This window comes from Gracilinanus agilis, chromosome X (assembly GCF_016433145.1).
Source record: "Gracilinanus agilis isolate LMUSP501 chromosome X, AgileGrace, whole genome shotgun sequence".
Taxonomy (NCBI): Eukaryota; Metazoa; Chordata; class Mammalia; order Didelphimorphia; family Didelphidae; genus Gracilinanus; species Gracilinanus agilis.
Window position 1 is genome coordinate 64,447,791 of NC_058136.1, and position 14,558 is coordinate 64,462,348.

Here is a 14,558-nt window from a genome sequence, read left to right on the forward strand (position 1 = left end):
ATGTATTAAAAACGTTCACTTTTTTTTTCTTTAAAACAGTAATCATAGTTCAGGTGCGAACAGCCAGCAGGAAAAAGGGAGAGTGAAATCTTGAAAGGGTTTAAAAAACAATCACACACACACAATAAGTTACAGCATAAACAATAAACGAACACTTATTGAACGGGCCCACACTCACACCTAGAACTTCCAGTTTCTAACTTCTTCCACCAAGAGGAAGAAATAGGATGACAGTGCTTTCTTCCCTTTTAAGCCAACTTCCAAAAACGGAACCAGGTTATTCACCCATCGGACCCGAAAATGATAGCTAAGGAAATACTGTATTTGTCAATCTACTAGAATTAGGGTGAACAGCAAGACTTGGCAAAATGAAGACTACTAATGATCCCAAACAGTGACAGAAGACCCCCAAAAGGGAGCCATTATAATGGAAGTACACTTAGAAATGGATTCCCCAGAGTCATCCAGACAAATAGCAAATGTGAGCTCTTCTTAAGTCCTCAGTGCTGTGTGTTAGTCACAAGCACTGGTGAGACCCCATCGTCTTTCAGATGGCACATATTGTAACCTTCCAGCCATCATTTTGCTTTCGATCCCAGACAAACGATGATAGACATTGACAGAGACCCCGCCCCCCCCCGCCCCCCCAGACACATGCTCGCCACTTATAAATGTCAAAGGAATGTGGTTTATTGAATTTGGAGCTCCTTCAGTAGGAAGAGCAATCCAGTTCCCCTTAAGTATATTACTTTAGTAATGTTTTTTGTTTCAGTTCACGCTTCAGGCACTGTAAGAAGTATTCCCAATATTCTACTGCCATACAGATGACACCATCTCTACCAGGCGTCTGTAAACGGATTTCTCTGGCTTACAGACCCTTTCCAAGAATACTGTATTTCGTTTGTATCTGGAAATGACGCTAGAGCCACAAATTGGTCTTTTGGTGACCGTCAAAGCCCCCGGGCGGTGCCGCACTGAGTAGTGATATCATAGATTTGTCAAACCTGACTTGTAGAGAGGTTTCTAAATGAGGAAAACAACTGACCCCAGAGAGTGCAGATTTGCTCTACTGGGGCCTGAATTTACTTTGCTTTTCCACTTTTGCTGTGGTTAAGGGATCAGAAATGAAGCCGCGGCCCAATCGCGTCCGGGAGTCATGTTTTGGCTTTGTGGCTCGGATGGGGTCAAAATTTAAAATCCAATCAACTAGCTAGAGGCGAATGACTTCGCGTCTAGGTTTTTGGTTAGAATCATGTAAGGAAAAGTTAGAGGAGACCCAACAGCCATTGGGATTGGTCTTTTGTTTTGCTTTGATTTGATTAACTTTAGATTGTATAGCTATATGTATAGTCTAATAGCCAGAGAGGCGAAAAGAAAACACTGGGGCTTGGGGCTTGGTACTGTCGAGGGCACGCCCCAACTCGATTTGAGAAAAGGCCCGCCAATCATTTGCCCCCGTACATTCTCTCAATGTCATTGAGATAATGGTTCTTCAGTTCTTTCCGTTTCAACTTGAACGCGTCCGTCACCAGGCCAGTTTCAGGAGTCCAGGGCTCTGGGCTCAGGCGGACTTTGATTGGGATCTCAAAACGCTCCAGTTTCACTAAAGGGAAACCAAGTTGATTAATAACGTGTTTCATAGCACAGCAATGCTCCGTACACGCGAGAAATGAGCTCAATGGGAATGTGCGCTAGCGCAATAACAACAACAACAACAACAACAACAACAATAGTGCTGCCAACCCTTCCTCTATTAAAAAACAAAAAACATTCACCACCTGCCATCTTGGAGTTGATAGTGGGTATCGGTTCCAAGGCACAAGAGCAGTAAGGGCAAGGTTAAGTGACTTGCCCAGGGTCACCCAGTAGGTACTCCCTGTTTCACAAGGTGGTTTCATGTCCCTTCCCTTATTTGGATGAGCTGCTTGCCTAAGGAGGCACTTTCGAAAGCACGCCTTCCAGGCATTATGGGAGCTCAAGTACTAAATAGGAGATATGTCCCAAGCCTTCCTAGATAGACTTCACCAGATTGCAGAGAAAGACAGGGGGAAACTGACTCTTAACACTGGGAATTTCACCCTAGTAGGAAAGTCTCCGACGGAGCAGACATTCCATTTAGGAAGCTTTCTTTGTGACCTCAGCTAAATCCCTTTGTCATCTACCAAATGGGGAAAACAGAAAGAGGTCAAAAAGAGCCTTCTAGCATTACTGCATAATACTAACTTCCTGGGGCAGCTGGGTGGCCCAGTGGATAGAGACTCAGGCCTGGAGATGGGTGGTCCTGGGTTTAAATTTGACTTCAGACGCTTCTTAGCTGGGTGACCCTGGGCAAGTCACTTGACCCCCATTGCCTAGCCCTTACCACTCTCCTGTCTTGGAACCGATACACAGTATTGATTCTAAGATGGAAAGTGAGGGTTTAAAAAAGACAAACAAGACGGACTTCCTGAAAAGATTCAAGTGTGAAAACACACTAAAGGAAACTATTCCAACTGAGAATCTCCCCCTTTGGCAATAATAATGTCATAATGCTGCTTAGGACTTAGGCAGTGCTTTTAAGCTTGCAAAGCATTTGGCACACGGGATTTTTAAGACAGAAATGGTGATTGGCAATGGCCTGCCTTGGAAGACAAGCCCACTTTCTGTGCTGAGCGCAGCTTTAAAATTTTCTGCAACAGAATTCAAGGGGTGTCAAACTGCTGAAATCATTCGGGGCGTTTCCAGGCTTCCCTTATGTGTGGGTAACCTCCAGGGCTCTCTCCTGTTCACTCTCCTCTGCTCATTCTCTCTGTTCCCATCAGTTCCTGGTAGGGGAGACCCTGTCGCAATCCTCGAGTATTTGAACTGCTGTTTGGGCTTAAGAGGGGGGCCCTGGAACCCCTGGACTAAGCAAATAATTTCAGTGACATTTCAGAAAATGTAAAGCCCCCCCCTCGGTTCAGGGAAGAGGACAGCGTGGTCACGTGGGAGTGGCCAGAAGCCAGTGTCATACGTACTAGTGTTGGCGGCTTCTTTGATCTCCTTCAGTATTTCTGCTTCCATGGTGGGGTTGTTGCAGATGTCCACCCACGATCCTTCTACCCCTTTCTGCTGGGCCAACGTCATCAGCCTTTTTTGATTAGGAACCACAAAGCTGATCACGTAAGACTGGTCGCTGCAAGATTGGCAAAACACGTGACATTGACAAGCTGCCGATCACGGACGACGACAGAAGAGTTAGGGACGGCCTGCTGACTACGTTACCACAGAAAGAGGACGCACCGACCCGCGCAAACATGTGGCTGCGAAGCTCCACGCCATGGTTTCGTGCATCTCAGCATTAAAGGGTTTCGGCTCTACACTTCCCCGACAGTCTGGATGTACATGTATACCATGCCACAGTTTGAAATAAAGCCTGATATGATGCTCAGTAAAAATTGGTACAGCATGACGTCCCCGGGAGCTTAGCTTTAACATTTTCTGTGGCAGCATTCAATGGCCTGTAAGAGCTCCCCAAGGGGGGTCCGGCCTCTCCTTCTGAACGAGTTGCACAACTGGGTTTATCATACCCTCAGGGAATCCCAGAAGTAGTTAGAAACAAATTTTGGGCCCCCAAACTGGGCAAGGGCTGAAAAAACTGGGGTTTATGAATGTGTCTGACTATTACAACATCAGAAGGGGGCAGCTGGGTAGCTCGGTGGATTGAGAGTCGGGCCTAGAGATGGGAGGTCCTGGGTTCAAATCCAGCCTCAGACACTTCCCAGCTGTGTGATCCTGGGCAGGTCACTTGACCCCCATTGCCCACCCCTTACCACTCTTCCACCTAGGAGCCAATACACAGTATTGATTCTGAGACGGAAGGTGAGGGTTTTAAAAAAAAAAAAAAGCACATCAGAAACTCGCTTTCTTAAGATAGAATAAAACACAAAGAGGGGGAAACGCTATGCACTGTCGGTTGCGATCTCCATCTTTTAGAATTTTGCTTGTGTGTGTGAGAGGGTAGGCACGATGGGGTGATTCTTTCTTGGAAAGCGCACGTGTTGAAAGAAATATAACAAGAGAAAGGAAAGAAAGAGAGAGAAGGGTGGGGCTACAGCTCTGAAGTTCCTTCCATTCTGGAGCATTCTCTAAGTACAGGACGGACGGGTAGGCACCCAGCCACCGCCCGGAGCTCCCTCCTTGCCCAATAAGCCCTGCTCCTGTCAGAATGCCATTCAGCTACAGAGGGCCCGTCGGGCACTGACCTTTTGGCGTAAGCACAGATGTTGTCTATGAGTGGACAGTTCTTCAAGGCAGCCTCCACCTTGCCCAGAGACACATACTCTCCAGCTTGCAGCTTCACCAAATCTTTCTTGCGATCTAGGAAGTCATGGAGAACTTTGGGTTACCCAGAATGTCTCGTTTAGCCCAAATCTGGATTTCACTTCCTGTGCCGCAACGTCCGCTCCTTTGCTGCACCTCCTCGTCCTTGACCTTTATTCTCAGAGCAGCTCGGAACAAGAACACAGCACTCTATACATACAGCCAGATCTGAATTTGAAACCCCTGAAGAAACCTGTGACAAAATCTCCTCCTACTTGATCCAGGACAAATGCCTAAAAAAGAAGACCCGAATGGGCCCAGCGAGCCCGTGGCTTGAAGTATTTCGCTGTGCTGGAGCTCCAAGGGACCAGGAAAAAGGCCTTTACAAGCCGAGCACTGGGGCCAAATCAAAGGCTGTGCAGAGTCCCAATCCAAATGGGATTTGAGAAAAGTCCCAGAAGTCTAGGGGGCTCAATGAGCCTCTCCCAAGCACCCCCCCCCCCCCCCAGGAATCTTCTGAATGAGGTAGGGTCAAAGCAGGAAAAACCGAAATCTGGCTGTCGTTTCCCAATGATTCAATCGGGCTAGGCCTACTTAAGAAGCGATCTCCTACCAAATCTGTCTGTGCCACTCCTTGGCAGTCTGGCAATGGGAGCGATCCAGAATTAGGGGAAAGTATAGGTGTGGGGGGCCAAGTGAGCTAGGACAGAGAAGCAGTGTTGTTCAGAAGGGCCCACAGGAACGGCGGTGGCTGCACACCTGTGGGTTTATTTTCACCAATGCCACTCGTTGGCATCGCGCCGCCCCTGCCCTTCTCAGCTCATGAGAGCCCCAGCCCTACACCTAGCCCCGCGCTCTGCAGATAGGTAGGGCCCGAGAATTTGGTTACCTCAAATTAAGCCCGCAGAAAGGAAAAACTACTGACCAATGATCTGTAAGCAGCCATCAGGATGGAATTCGCCAATGTCGCCAGTACAAAACCATCGCTGCCCGTTCTCGTCCACAGAGTAATCTTCGGCAGTTTTCTCCTCGTTTTTAAAATAGCCCATGGAAATATTCTGTCCGCCGATGACAATCTCTCCCCTGGGATTTGGCTTGTCGTGGATTGTGTAGCCTCCTGGAAATCAGAGAAGCAAACGGGCTACCTTCTAGCTTCTAGAAACACGGCATTCTTTGCTAATCCTTCAAGCAACCGTTGCTATAACTGGCTGATGATCAAACATCATGACAAATTAGGCTAAAATAGTGTTTTCCGTAGGGTTGGCCTCATGTGTGAGTAAGCTAGGGAACACCCTGGGTGGCAATGAACCTTGAGATCATTCTATTGGAGGGCCGGGTGAAATCTGAATGGAAGGGGCAGCTAGATGGCCCAGTGGATAAAGAGCCAGATCTGCACTTGGGAGGTCCTAGCTGTGTGGCCCTGGGCAAGTCACTTAACCCCTCCCTTGCCTAGTCCTTAATGCTCTTCTGCCTTGGAACTGATACATCGTATTGAGTCTAAGAAGGTGAGGGTTTAAAAATAAATCTGAGTGGCTGTCACGAGAAGGGCAGACTGCGAGTGTTCTTCTATTTGGCCCCGGAAGACAGAAAATCAGAGTAAGGGCTTGTAGTTAAAAGGCCTCGAGGTACGCTCGATATAGGGTAAGATGCACACAGAGCTACTGCAAAGTGGACCGGACTGTCTGGAGAACACTGGAAGAAAAAGACTGGACGACTACTTGGTGGGTGTGAGTGAGACACACACAGGCTTCTCAATTCTGCCTTAGTCTGTAGAGCAGGCCTAGAACTTGGGGTTCAATCCAAACGGTACCGGGGAAATTGCGATCTCGCAAACACTACCGATGACCGGGTTGGATTCGCTATCTCTGTCTCTTCTCCAATGGCTCACAGTAAATAAACTGCTTCTAACACATCTTGCGAGACTACAAATCGTGCATAGCAGACCCATTTCGAAAGCCTGCTTTGTAGAAGAGTCTTCTTGCAGACAAGGGAGCCCAAAGATCTTTTTCAATGTCTCCAGATTTGACAAACGGTCATACTGACTTGGGAGAGGGCAAGGTTTTGTTTGGGGGGACCTTAGGTGAGAGATAGGCTAACAAGTCTTTTCAGTGGGAATTGGGAGCTTGATTTATGCTCTAGGCCAGTGATGGGCCAACTTTTTACAGAGGGGGCCAAAGGAAAGGCAATGCTCCTCTGTCAGTCTGTTTCTAAGGCGACTCTTTCCAAGTTTCATTGTATCATGTCCTACTTGTTGTCTTTGTCAGATTAGGAAGAATGTCGCAAATAGAACATTTTGGGGGGGGGTTTTTCGCATCTGGCCCGTGGGCCAGAGTTTGCCCATCACTGCTCTAAGAGGTAGGATAATAGAAGAGCCAAGGGAGGGAAGATACAAAAATGGACAGGCCCTAGGCTTAGCAGCAATAATGAGAATGAAAACCCAAGGGAGGCAGCACAGCCCAGTGGTTAGAGAGGGTCCAGGTTCAAGCTGTATGATCTGAGAAAATCACCAAGCTTCTCCAGGCTCCAAGATGTAGCCAAATTTGGGTGTTGGGACCAAATTGGCCTTTTGCACTGGTAGAGAGTTTCCACACTGGGAGTTTTCTCCAAGCTGGAGAAATGGCCGTTGGGTCCCGGGGAGCCGCTTCCCCAATAACGGCGACACAGGGAGCATTCTACTCCCAGCTCCAGAGGCTTCGGGAATGGCTTCTTTCTCACAATATCCCAGCCCCGGGGGGCAGGGGAGATGCACACTGGCACAGCCATTTTACAGCTATGGAAACTGTACTAAGGGTAATGCTGGTCAGCGTCTTAGAAGGAGGGGTCTGCTCGGTCCTTCTTTCCGCCACTTCCTACTGTCTCACGGATTCTGCAAATGACCTTCCACTTCTTTGTACTTCAAAATGATGCGTCTGTACTTCCTGTTGACAAACTTCTGACGGGCTGACTGGACTACAGTTCAGCCGCCATCTTCTTCATCGATTTCCATTGGCAAACGAGGCATGCCCTCCCTCAGAGAAGCCGTGAGGCCGCTTCTTAAAGTCCCGCCTGTCCTGAAGTGGAGGCAGGTGATCCAGATGCCTGGAGGCCCTGGAAAAGCCTGGACGATCTGCTTCGGCTACAGACCAGGTGATGGCCCGTGTGTCCAGCGGTCGGGGTTTGGCCAGAGAAGTGCCAGGTGACAGCACCCTCTGGGCGCCACCCGCTGAGAGCCACTGCATTCTAAGGCTTGGAAGGGGCAGAGCAGTGCAGTAGGGAATTCTCATATTCAAGATCAAATGATTCAAGCAAAATAGAATTCGGTGGTGGTAGTTGGCTGTGTGCGTCTCAAAGGAGACCAGGGAGAATCGATTCCCAGGCATGGACCACTATATTCTAGGGCTGACTGTCAGGAGAGATAGAAGAGATCAAGAAGACAACCTGCCCTCGGGGGAATCAGCCATTTGTGTGGGGACATTAATGTGTTTATTAACTTTCTTTGGCTCTTTATGGTGAGGGCTGGCTTACATTTCCCTTCAAGAGAAAAGGGGGAAAAAATCAGATAATTATCAGGGGGCAGCTGGGTGGCTCAGTGGATGGAGAGCCAGGCCTAGAGGCAGGAGATCCTGGGTTCAAATCTGACCCCAGACACTTCCCAGCTGTGTGACCCTGGGTGAGTCATTTCATCCCCACTGCCTAACCTCTTGGAACCAACACACATTTGATTCTAAATTGGAAGGTCAAGGGTTTTAATTATTAAAAAGAAATCAGCCAAAAGAACATGAGAAGGGGGGGGGTGTACAAAGTGAATTACATTTCTAGCTGTTGACCTGCGTTTCAACACCCAGCAGGCACAAGTTACCGAAGGAATGTCCTTGGGTTTCTGTCAAAGATTTCCAAAGCCAGCATGAATATAGTCTCTTCTTCTAGGAAACCCTGACGTGGCGGTTGAACCCTGAAGGGGAAGCTTAAGGCAGAAGGCCCGCAGCCTCAGAGAATTTGGTCCTAGGAGTATCTGGGAATTGCCTGCCAACCCAGTGACTAAAGGGCACAGTTAGCACAGCAACCACTACACCTCCAGCCACTTTCCTTATTGCTCTCCCAGCACCCAGGCTGGGCCGTGGGTGAAGGAGCAGAGCCAGAGACCCTCCAGGCCCTCCGTGAGTGCTCTTGAAGGGGGTGCTGGCCAATGGCCGTAGGGAAGTCTAGAAGTCTTACCTTCTTGCCAGTCTTTCAGTTTAATTTCACAGCATATAAGTGGGGCTCCAACTCGGCCAGTGCTATAGTCCGTAACTGGGAGTGAAGGGGAAGAAAAGAGAGCAGCATTTACCATGGCATGTGTAGAGCGGCTAATATGAGGGGAAGGGCAGAGAGGAAAAGCAAAAGGCAGCGGGCAGGAGAGGAACTGCTCGGTGCCGGGCACCGTGCCAAGCACCACGGAAGGGCATACCAACGGATGAAGCCCCGGAGGCAGGGCAAGGGGGATGCTGTGGGAAGTGTCACCTAAGTGACTGATTCCAGGAGGAGGAGGGAGAACGTTGGGCCTGGAACACAGAGCACAAATAGCTTCTGAGTCTCGTTCCCCCAACTATGGGCGAGGATTCCCACCCATAAGTCTTCATGATTCCACCCAGAATCTCGCTAGAAACAGGAAGCCCCCATCCAGTCCCTTTAGAACTGTCGGTGGGGAGGGAGGGAGTGTTTCCCGGCTCTCTAGCTCAGGAAAGGTGCCGCCAAGGCCCCCCAAGGTTATGCTCATGTTTGCGTACCAGTGGAAATACCTGGAGGGCCGGAGGGTATACTTAGTGTCATTAATCATTCGACAACAAGACTGACCTTCAGTAACTGTTCCAGCTCCACAAGACTCTGTTAATCCATAACCCTGGCCAATGGGGCAGCAGAAACAAACGTTCATGAAGCGGTGTGTCTGCGGCGAAAGCGGGGCTCCTCCAGACAGCATCATGCGCACATTGCCACCCAGAAGGGCTTTTACCTTTTTGAACAGGAGGCTTGATGGGAGGGGCGGGGGAGAAGAGAGAGGATTTACTGCTTGTGCTGCTGTTGTGAGAAGGCTTTCTCTGCTCAATGTAATGAAAACATAAGAATTGTGCAATGCTCCGTTTTTATAAAGAATGGAAGTTATCCTCGTACAAGGATCTGTAAAAGGGAATCCTGGGCCAAATCCTGGGCCAAATCCTGGGCCCACGTATGGAAGGGAAAGAAAAGGAATCAGGTGACCCTGAGAAAATCTTTTAATAAATGAAATTTACAAAAAAAAAAAGAATATATGTTTAACTACCTGGCTGGGTGACCCTGGGGAAGTCACTTCACTGCTACTGCCTGGCCCTTACCACTTATCTATCTTAGAATTGATACTAATAGGAGCAGCTGGGTAGCTCAGTGGATGGAGACCCAGGCCTAGAGAAGGGAGGTCCTGGGTTCAAATGTGGCCTCAGACTACCTCCTAGCCATGTGACCCTAGGCAAGTCACTTTAACTCCACTGCCTAGCCCTTATTGCTCTTCTGCCTTGTTACCAACCCTCACTATCAATTCAAAAGCTGGGGGCAGCTAGGTGGCCCAGTGAATTGAGAGCCAGGCCAAGAGACGAGAAGTCCTGGATTCAAATCTGACCTAGCCATGTGACCTTGGGCAAATGAGTTACTTCATAGCCCTTATTGCTCTTCTGCCTTGGAACTGACCATAAGTATCTACTCAAAGACAGAAGGGAAGGGTTTAAAAAGTATTTTTAAAATATTAATGGGTGTAGAAATTCACATTGTCACCCCGTTTCCCGCTATTTCCAATTCCCGTCTCTTTTTGTGTCCCGTGGAATTTATATATAATCTTGTGTTTTTGCAAATGAACCATGAGCTTCCTCAAGGCCAACATACATCTGATGTTCTACTCACTAAGTCGTTTTCTGATTCAAAAGCATTACCCATGTAGAATTATCCTAGGGGCAGCTGGGTAGCTCAGTGGAGTGAGAGTCAGGCCTAGAGACAGGAGGTCCTGGGTTCAAACCCGGCCTCAGCCACTTCCCAGCTGTGTGACCCTGGGCAAGTCACTTGACCCCCATTGCCCACCCTTACCAATCTTCCACCTATAAGACAATACACCGAAGTACAAGGGTTTAAAAAAAAAAAAAGAATTATCCTAGAACATTACTTAATAATGAATAATCTATTTAAAATAATAGCGGAGATGTTGAAAACCAAGTTCAAGAATTCTGTTCTTTCACAGGCAAATGATGACATTCTCGATAGCCGAGGCATTGAAATTCATTCAGTATTATAAGATATAGAGATATATATAGAGAGAGCCAAACTGCTGGCAAAATTCATTTCCCAAATGTAATCACCATGTTCCTTCCGTGAGCAATCAAAGAATTTGAATACTTTCACACTAAGAAGAAATGGTGAAAAGGGCTTTTTAAGGTATTATCTGGCATGGTGGTCATTCTAAAAGAAAGTCGGCTCGCCCCTTAGTGCGAGGAGAGAACCTGGGGGTCACCTGGTGCGACCCCCTCGTTTTATAGATGAAAAGGAAGCCTCAACAAGGGAAGCCAAATGCCCAACGTATGGCCATTGCCCAGCAGTGAGCCAGGAAGTGTACTTACAAGTTGCACAGAGGAGCATCGTATCCCTTCTTGATCTGTTCCAACTTATAGTCATAGCCTATCTTGAAAAGAGTTTTCTGAAAATAGTTCATCTCTTGAACTTTGCTCATAACGTTCTTGTAAATTCTGTCCATGATTTCCTGAGTTCAAGAGAAGATGGGCGACAATTGCAAACAGTGCCTTCTAGGCAACACACACACACACACACACACACACACACTCTACACTCACACACTTCACTGAAGCCAGTTTGTGGTTAATAATTGTTGGGGACAATTTGCGGCGTATCATACCTACTTTTTTCCTTTAATCTGTAATTAATTTGACTGACTGTTCAATTGCAGGTAATAATTAACTGTTGAAAAATGACTAAGGTATGAGGTGGGAGTTGCCCCTCTTGCACACTTAAGCTTAAAATAAATTATTTAATAAACATGTCAGGGGCAGCTAGGTGGCTCAGTGGATTGAGAGATAGGAGGTCCTGGGTTCCAATCTGGCCTCAGATACTTCCTGGCCATGTGACCCTGGGTGAGTCACTTAACCCCCATTGCCCAGTCCTTGTATCACTCTTTTGCCTTGGAACCAATACATATTATTGATTATGATTAAGACAGAAGGACTTTAAAAAAATGTCAATATTCTCCATACAAGGACTTGGGGTAGGTTCACCGTGCTTTGCACTCTAGCTTGATGTCTGATCTTGGGCAAGTCACTTCATTCCTATTCTCCTGAGCCTCTGCAAAATCAGGGGGAGATAAGCTGACTGCTTTGGGGATGATGCACTACTGAGCTACTACTCAAGTGACTCCCAGCCACAGGCAGCAGCTTTGAAGTCTGAATTGTGTGGCAGGACGATAACGAGAGAAGCAACGGAGGAAATAAAAGCGCACGTGGCCAGACCGGAATGGAGATAAATAAGTGGACTGACTTTGGCAGCCTAAAGATCACCACCACTTCCATTTCCTTGGCAACCCCTCTACATCAAAAGAAAAGAATCCAGAACCTGGAGTCGGGAGGCTCGGGGCCCCAGTGCTCTGACACTCATCACAAGGCCCGTGTCCTCTGCTGCAAAATGGGGAGAGTACCATTAGTGCCGCCTACCTCACGAGGCTTCTAGAAATGGGAATTTGGAGCCTTAGCGCGAGAGAGAGCTGCCGCCGCAAGAGACACTTTGATCATCTGGCTTACTGGAGTCTACAATGAAGAAGGCCAGAAGCGGGGCAGATCTCGCGACGCCTTTTCTCAAAAGCTTAGGTGACTTTCGGCCACCCAACTGAGAAAAGGACTTTTCTCAGGCACCAAATAAAAAAGCCCAAGACGTCGTCCAGGCGTGCTATGGCCCGCGGCCCCGGCCTCTCAAACAAAGTCATGGCTGTTGATGTGTGTAAAACCGGATTTGATTCGGAGTCAGAAGGCATGGGTTTGGGCCCAGTTCCTGACACCCGCACTAGCTGGTGGTCTAGTTTCCTCTTCGCTTAAGATGGAGAGAATACCTTTACTGTTTCCTAATGCACAATGCTGAGGGAAGTGCTTTGGGACCATTATCATTCCCCGACTTACCGGAACGGCCGCCATGAGCGTGGGCTTCAGAACACTGCAGTCACCTTTGCTTCCTTTTTTAATTTTGCTGGACTATATGACAAAGGAAAAGTTCATCATTTTATATGAAGACTCCCCCCCCCCCCCGCAAAGTCTAGGAAAGTAAATAACTCAGATGCTGTCTTAGTGAAAAAAGTATGAGAGTGTCCTTCAAGGATTATGTGAGTTGAGCGTGTCTGGCAGCAGCCACTAATCTGAGCTATTCCAAGACAGGAGGAGCTTCGAATGCCAAATGGACATCATGTTAGCTCTACTTGTTTTTGTGCCCACTCAGGCAGACAGATCAAAACCTCACTGTGCCTTCTTGTTCCGGTGGGGTTGTTCAGTTGCCCAGCCCTTACCGCTCTTCTGTCTCAGAAAGGATATTCCGTATCTGTTCTAAAATGAATGGGAAGACTTTTTAATTAAAAAAAGATGTTAGGGGCTGCCCACGTGGGCTGATATTTTAAGCTGCTGCTCTCAGCCACAAATAAAAGCCTCTGGGGGTCCTGCAGGTGTCTTGAAAAGACACCGAGATGGCAATGAAGCTCCTCCAAAATATGTCCATACTGAGTTGAGCTGCGGCCCTGGTTTCTACTGTCGTGGCTTCTCCGAGCATTAAGAAAGCAAGACGAACTGATCCCTTTGGACATCGTCTAGTGCTTTGCCGACAAAATGCAGCTTTGGTAAAGTACCACTTGTCCGCCGTACCGTGGTCTAGACCACAAAACCCTCGGGAACCATTAATGTGACAGAGGACGTTTTGTGGAATGAATGTGTCTGTTGCTTTCCAGTAATGCGTTATTAGCAAAATGAACCATTCTGAGATAATGAAAAGGTTGTCACCTGATCCGACAGCGTAAGAGGAGAAGAGTAGCCAATCCTACAGCCGTACGTAAAGCATGATATTTCTGCTGTCAACTCCAACACGTGAGCCAAAGGCAAGTAGCCAATATAGGTGTCTTTTGGTCTGAAAGAAAAAGAAGGCTCGGGTTAATGTCTTCCTTCCTTTTTTCAAAATGCCTCCCTTCTCCTCTCTTAGAATCACTCCTGTGTGTGGGTTCCAAGGCAGAAGAGCAGTCACATAGCTAGGAAGTGTCGGAGGTCACATTTGAACCCAGGACATCTCCCATTTCTAGGCTGGGCTCTCATTCCACCGAGCCTCCTACCTTCCCCGGACAATCCTTTTTTTTTTTTTTTTTTAAACCCGTACCTCTCATCTTAGAATCAATACTGTATATTGGTTCCAAGACAGAAGAACAGTTAGGCCTCGCCATAGGAGTTAGGTGACTTGTCCAGGGTCACACAGCCAGGAAGTGTCCGAGGCCAAATTAGAACCCAGGACCTCCCATCTCCAGGCCGGGCTCTCTATCCACTGAGCCGCCTAGCTACTACTCCCAGGTTATACTTTCTTGTGGCATTTCCATTAAGGAAAGAAAGGAGATGACGGCTTGAAAATAAAATAAGAAGTGCCAGGGCTGGGAAATGATCAGTGGCAATGCCAATTAGAGGGCCGAAGAGTCCTTACCCCAAACCAGGAATCCGTTCACATTGCCCTGTCATTCCGGCTATCAAGTTGCAGTGATGCATCATTACTCCCTTAGGTCTCCCTGTAGAGCCGCTGGTGTACATCACAATGGCCAGGTCTGAAGGGACTGGTCTGATCGGCATGAAGTTTGCTGGGGGAGAGAATCATATTGTCTTCAGTTTCAGAGCTTGATCGCCGGGCCACGGGCCAGGTTTATCGGGTTATCATGCTAATGGCGACACGTCGGGCAAGTCCCGAATGCACCCGGACTAATCCCAACGCTGCAGCACAGGACTGAGAAAGGCACGGCTATGGGGACCTTGGTGCGGTCTGGGTTTGGAATCTGTGGCGACGGCCCTGCTCAAGACTATCAGCATCCCAAAACCCGAACCCATGGGCGATGATGGCCAGTGGAAGGAGCCCATTGGCACGGCTGCAGGCCCCAAATGCTACAACCTGGGCCGGTGTGGCTGTTCCTGAAATCCTACGGAAGGCCTCCCCCTTCTTGGGCACAGAAGCTCTGGGCACAAATTCCCTTCACATTCTACACAAAAACAAAAAGATCCCAAAGCTTAAGA

The 14,558-nt window shown here is 48.1% G+C and overlaps 1 protein-coding gene across 2 annotated transcripts in view; it reads right to left on the bottom strand.

Annotated features, from left to right (window-relative positions):
* Nucleotides 1-662: 662 nt before the first annotated feature.
* The window catches only part of ACSL4 (acyl-CoA synthetase long chain family member 4), a 34,032-nt gene continuing 20,136 nt past the window's right edge, over nucleotides 663-14,558 (bottom strand). For both annotated transcript variants that reach the window (XM_044682957.1, XM_044682956.1), the window contains 10 exons: nucleotides 13,981-14,131; nucleotides 13,299-13,422; nucleotides 12,435-12,506; nucleotides 10,875-11,014; nucleotides 9,094-9,266; nucleotides 8,476-8,550; nucleotides 5,207-5,398; nucleotides 4,224-4,338; nucleotides 2,997-3,154; nucleotides 663-1,603 (listed from right to left, as the gene is read on the bottom strand). In XM_044682957.1, the coding sequence (XP_044538892.1) occupies nucleotides 1,446-1,603; nucleotides 2,997-3,154; nucleotides 4,224-4,338; nucleotides 5,207-5,398; nucleotides 8,476-8,550; nucleotides 9,094-9,266; nucleotides 10,875-11,014; nucleotides 12,435-12,506; nucleotides 13,299-13,422; nucleotides 13,981-14,131 (1,358 nt within the window). In that variant the 3' untranslated portion in view covers nucleotides 663-1,445. The remainder of the gene's footprint in view (nucleotides 1,604-2,996; nucleotides 3,155-4,223; nucleotides 4,339-5,206; nucleotides 5,399-8,475; nucleotides 8,551-9,093; nucleotides 9,267-10,874; nucleotides 11,015-12,434; nucleotides 12,507-13,298; nucleotides 13,423-13,980; nucleotides 14,132-14,558) is intronic.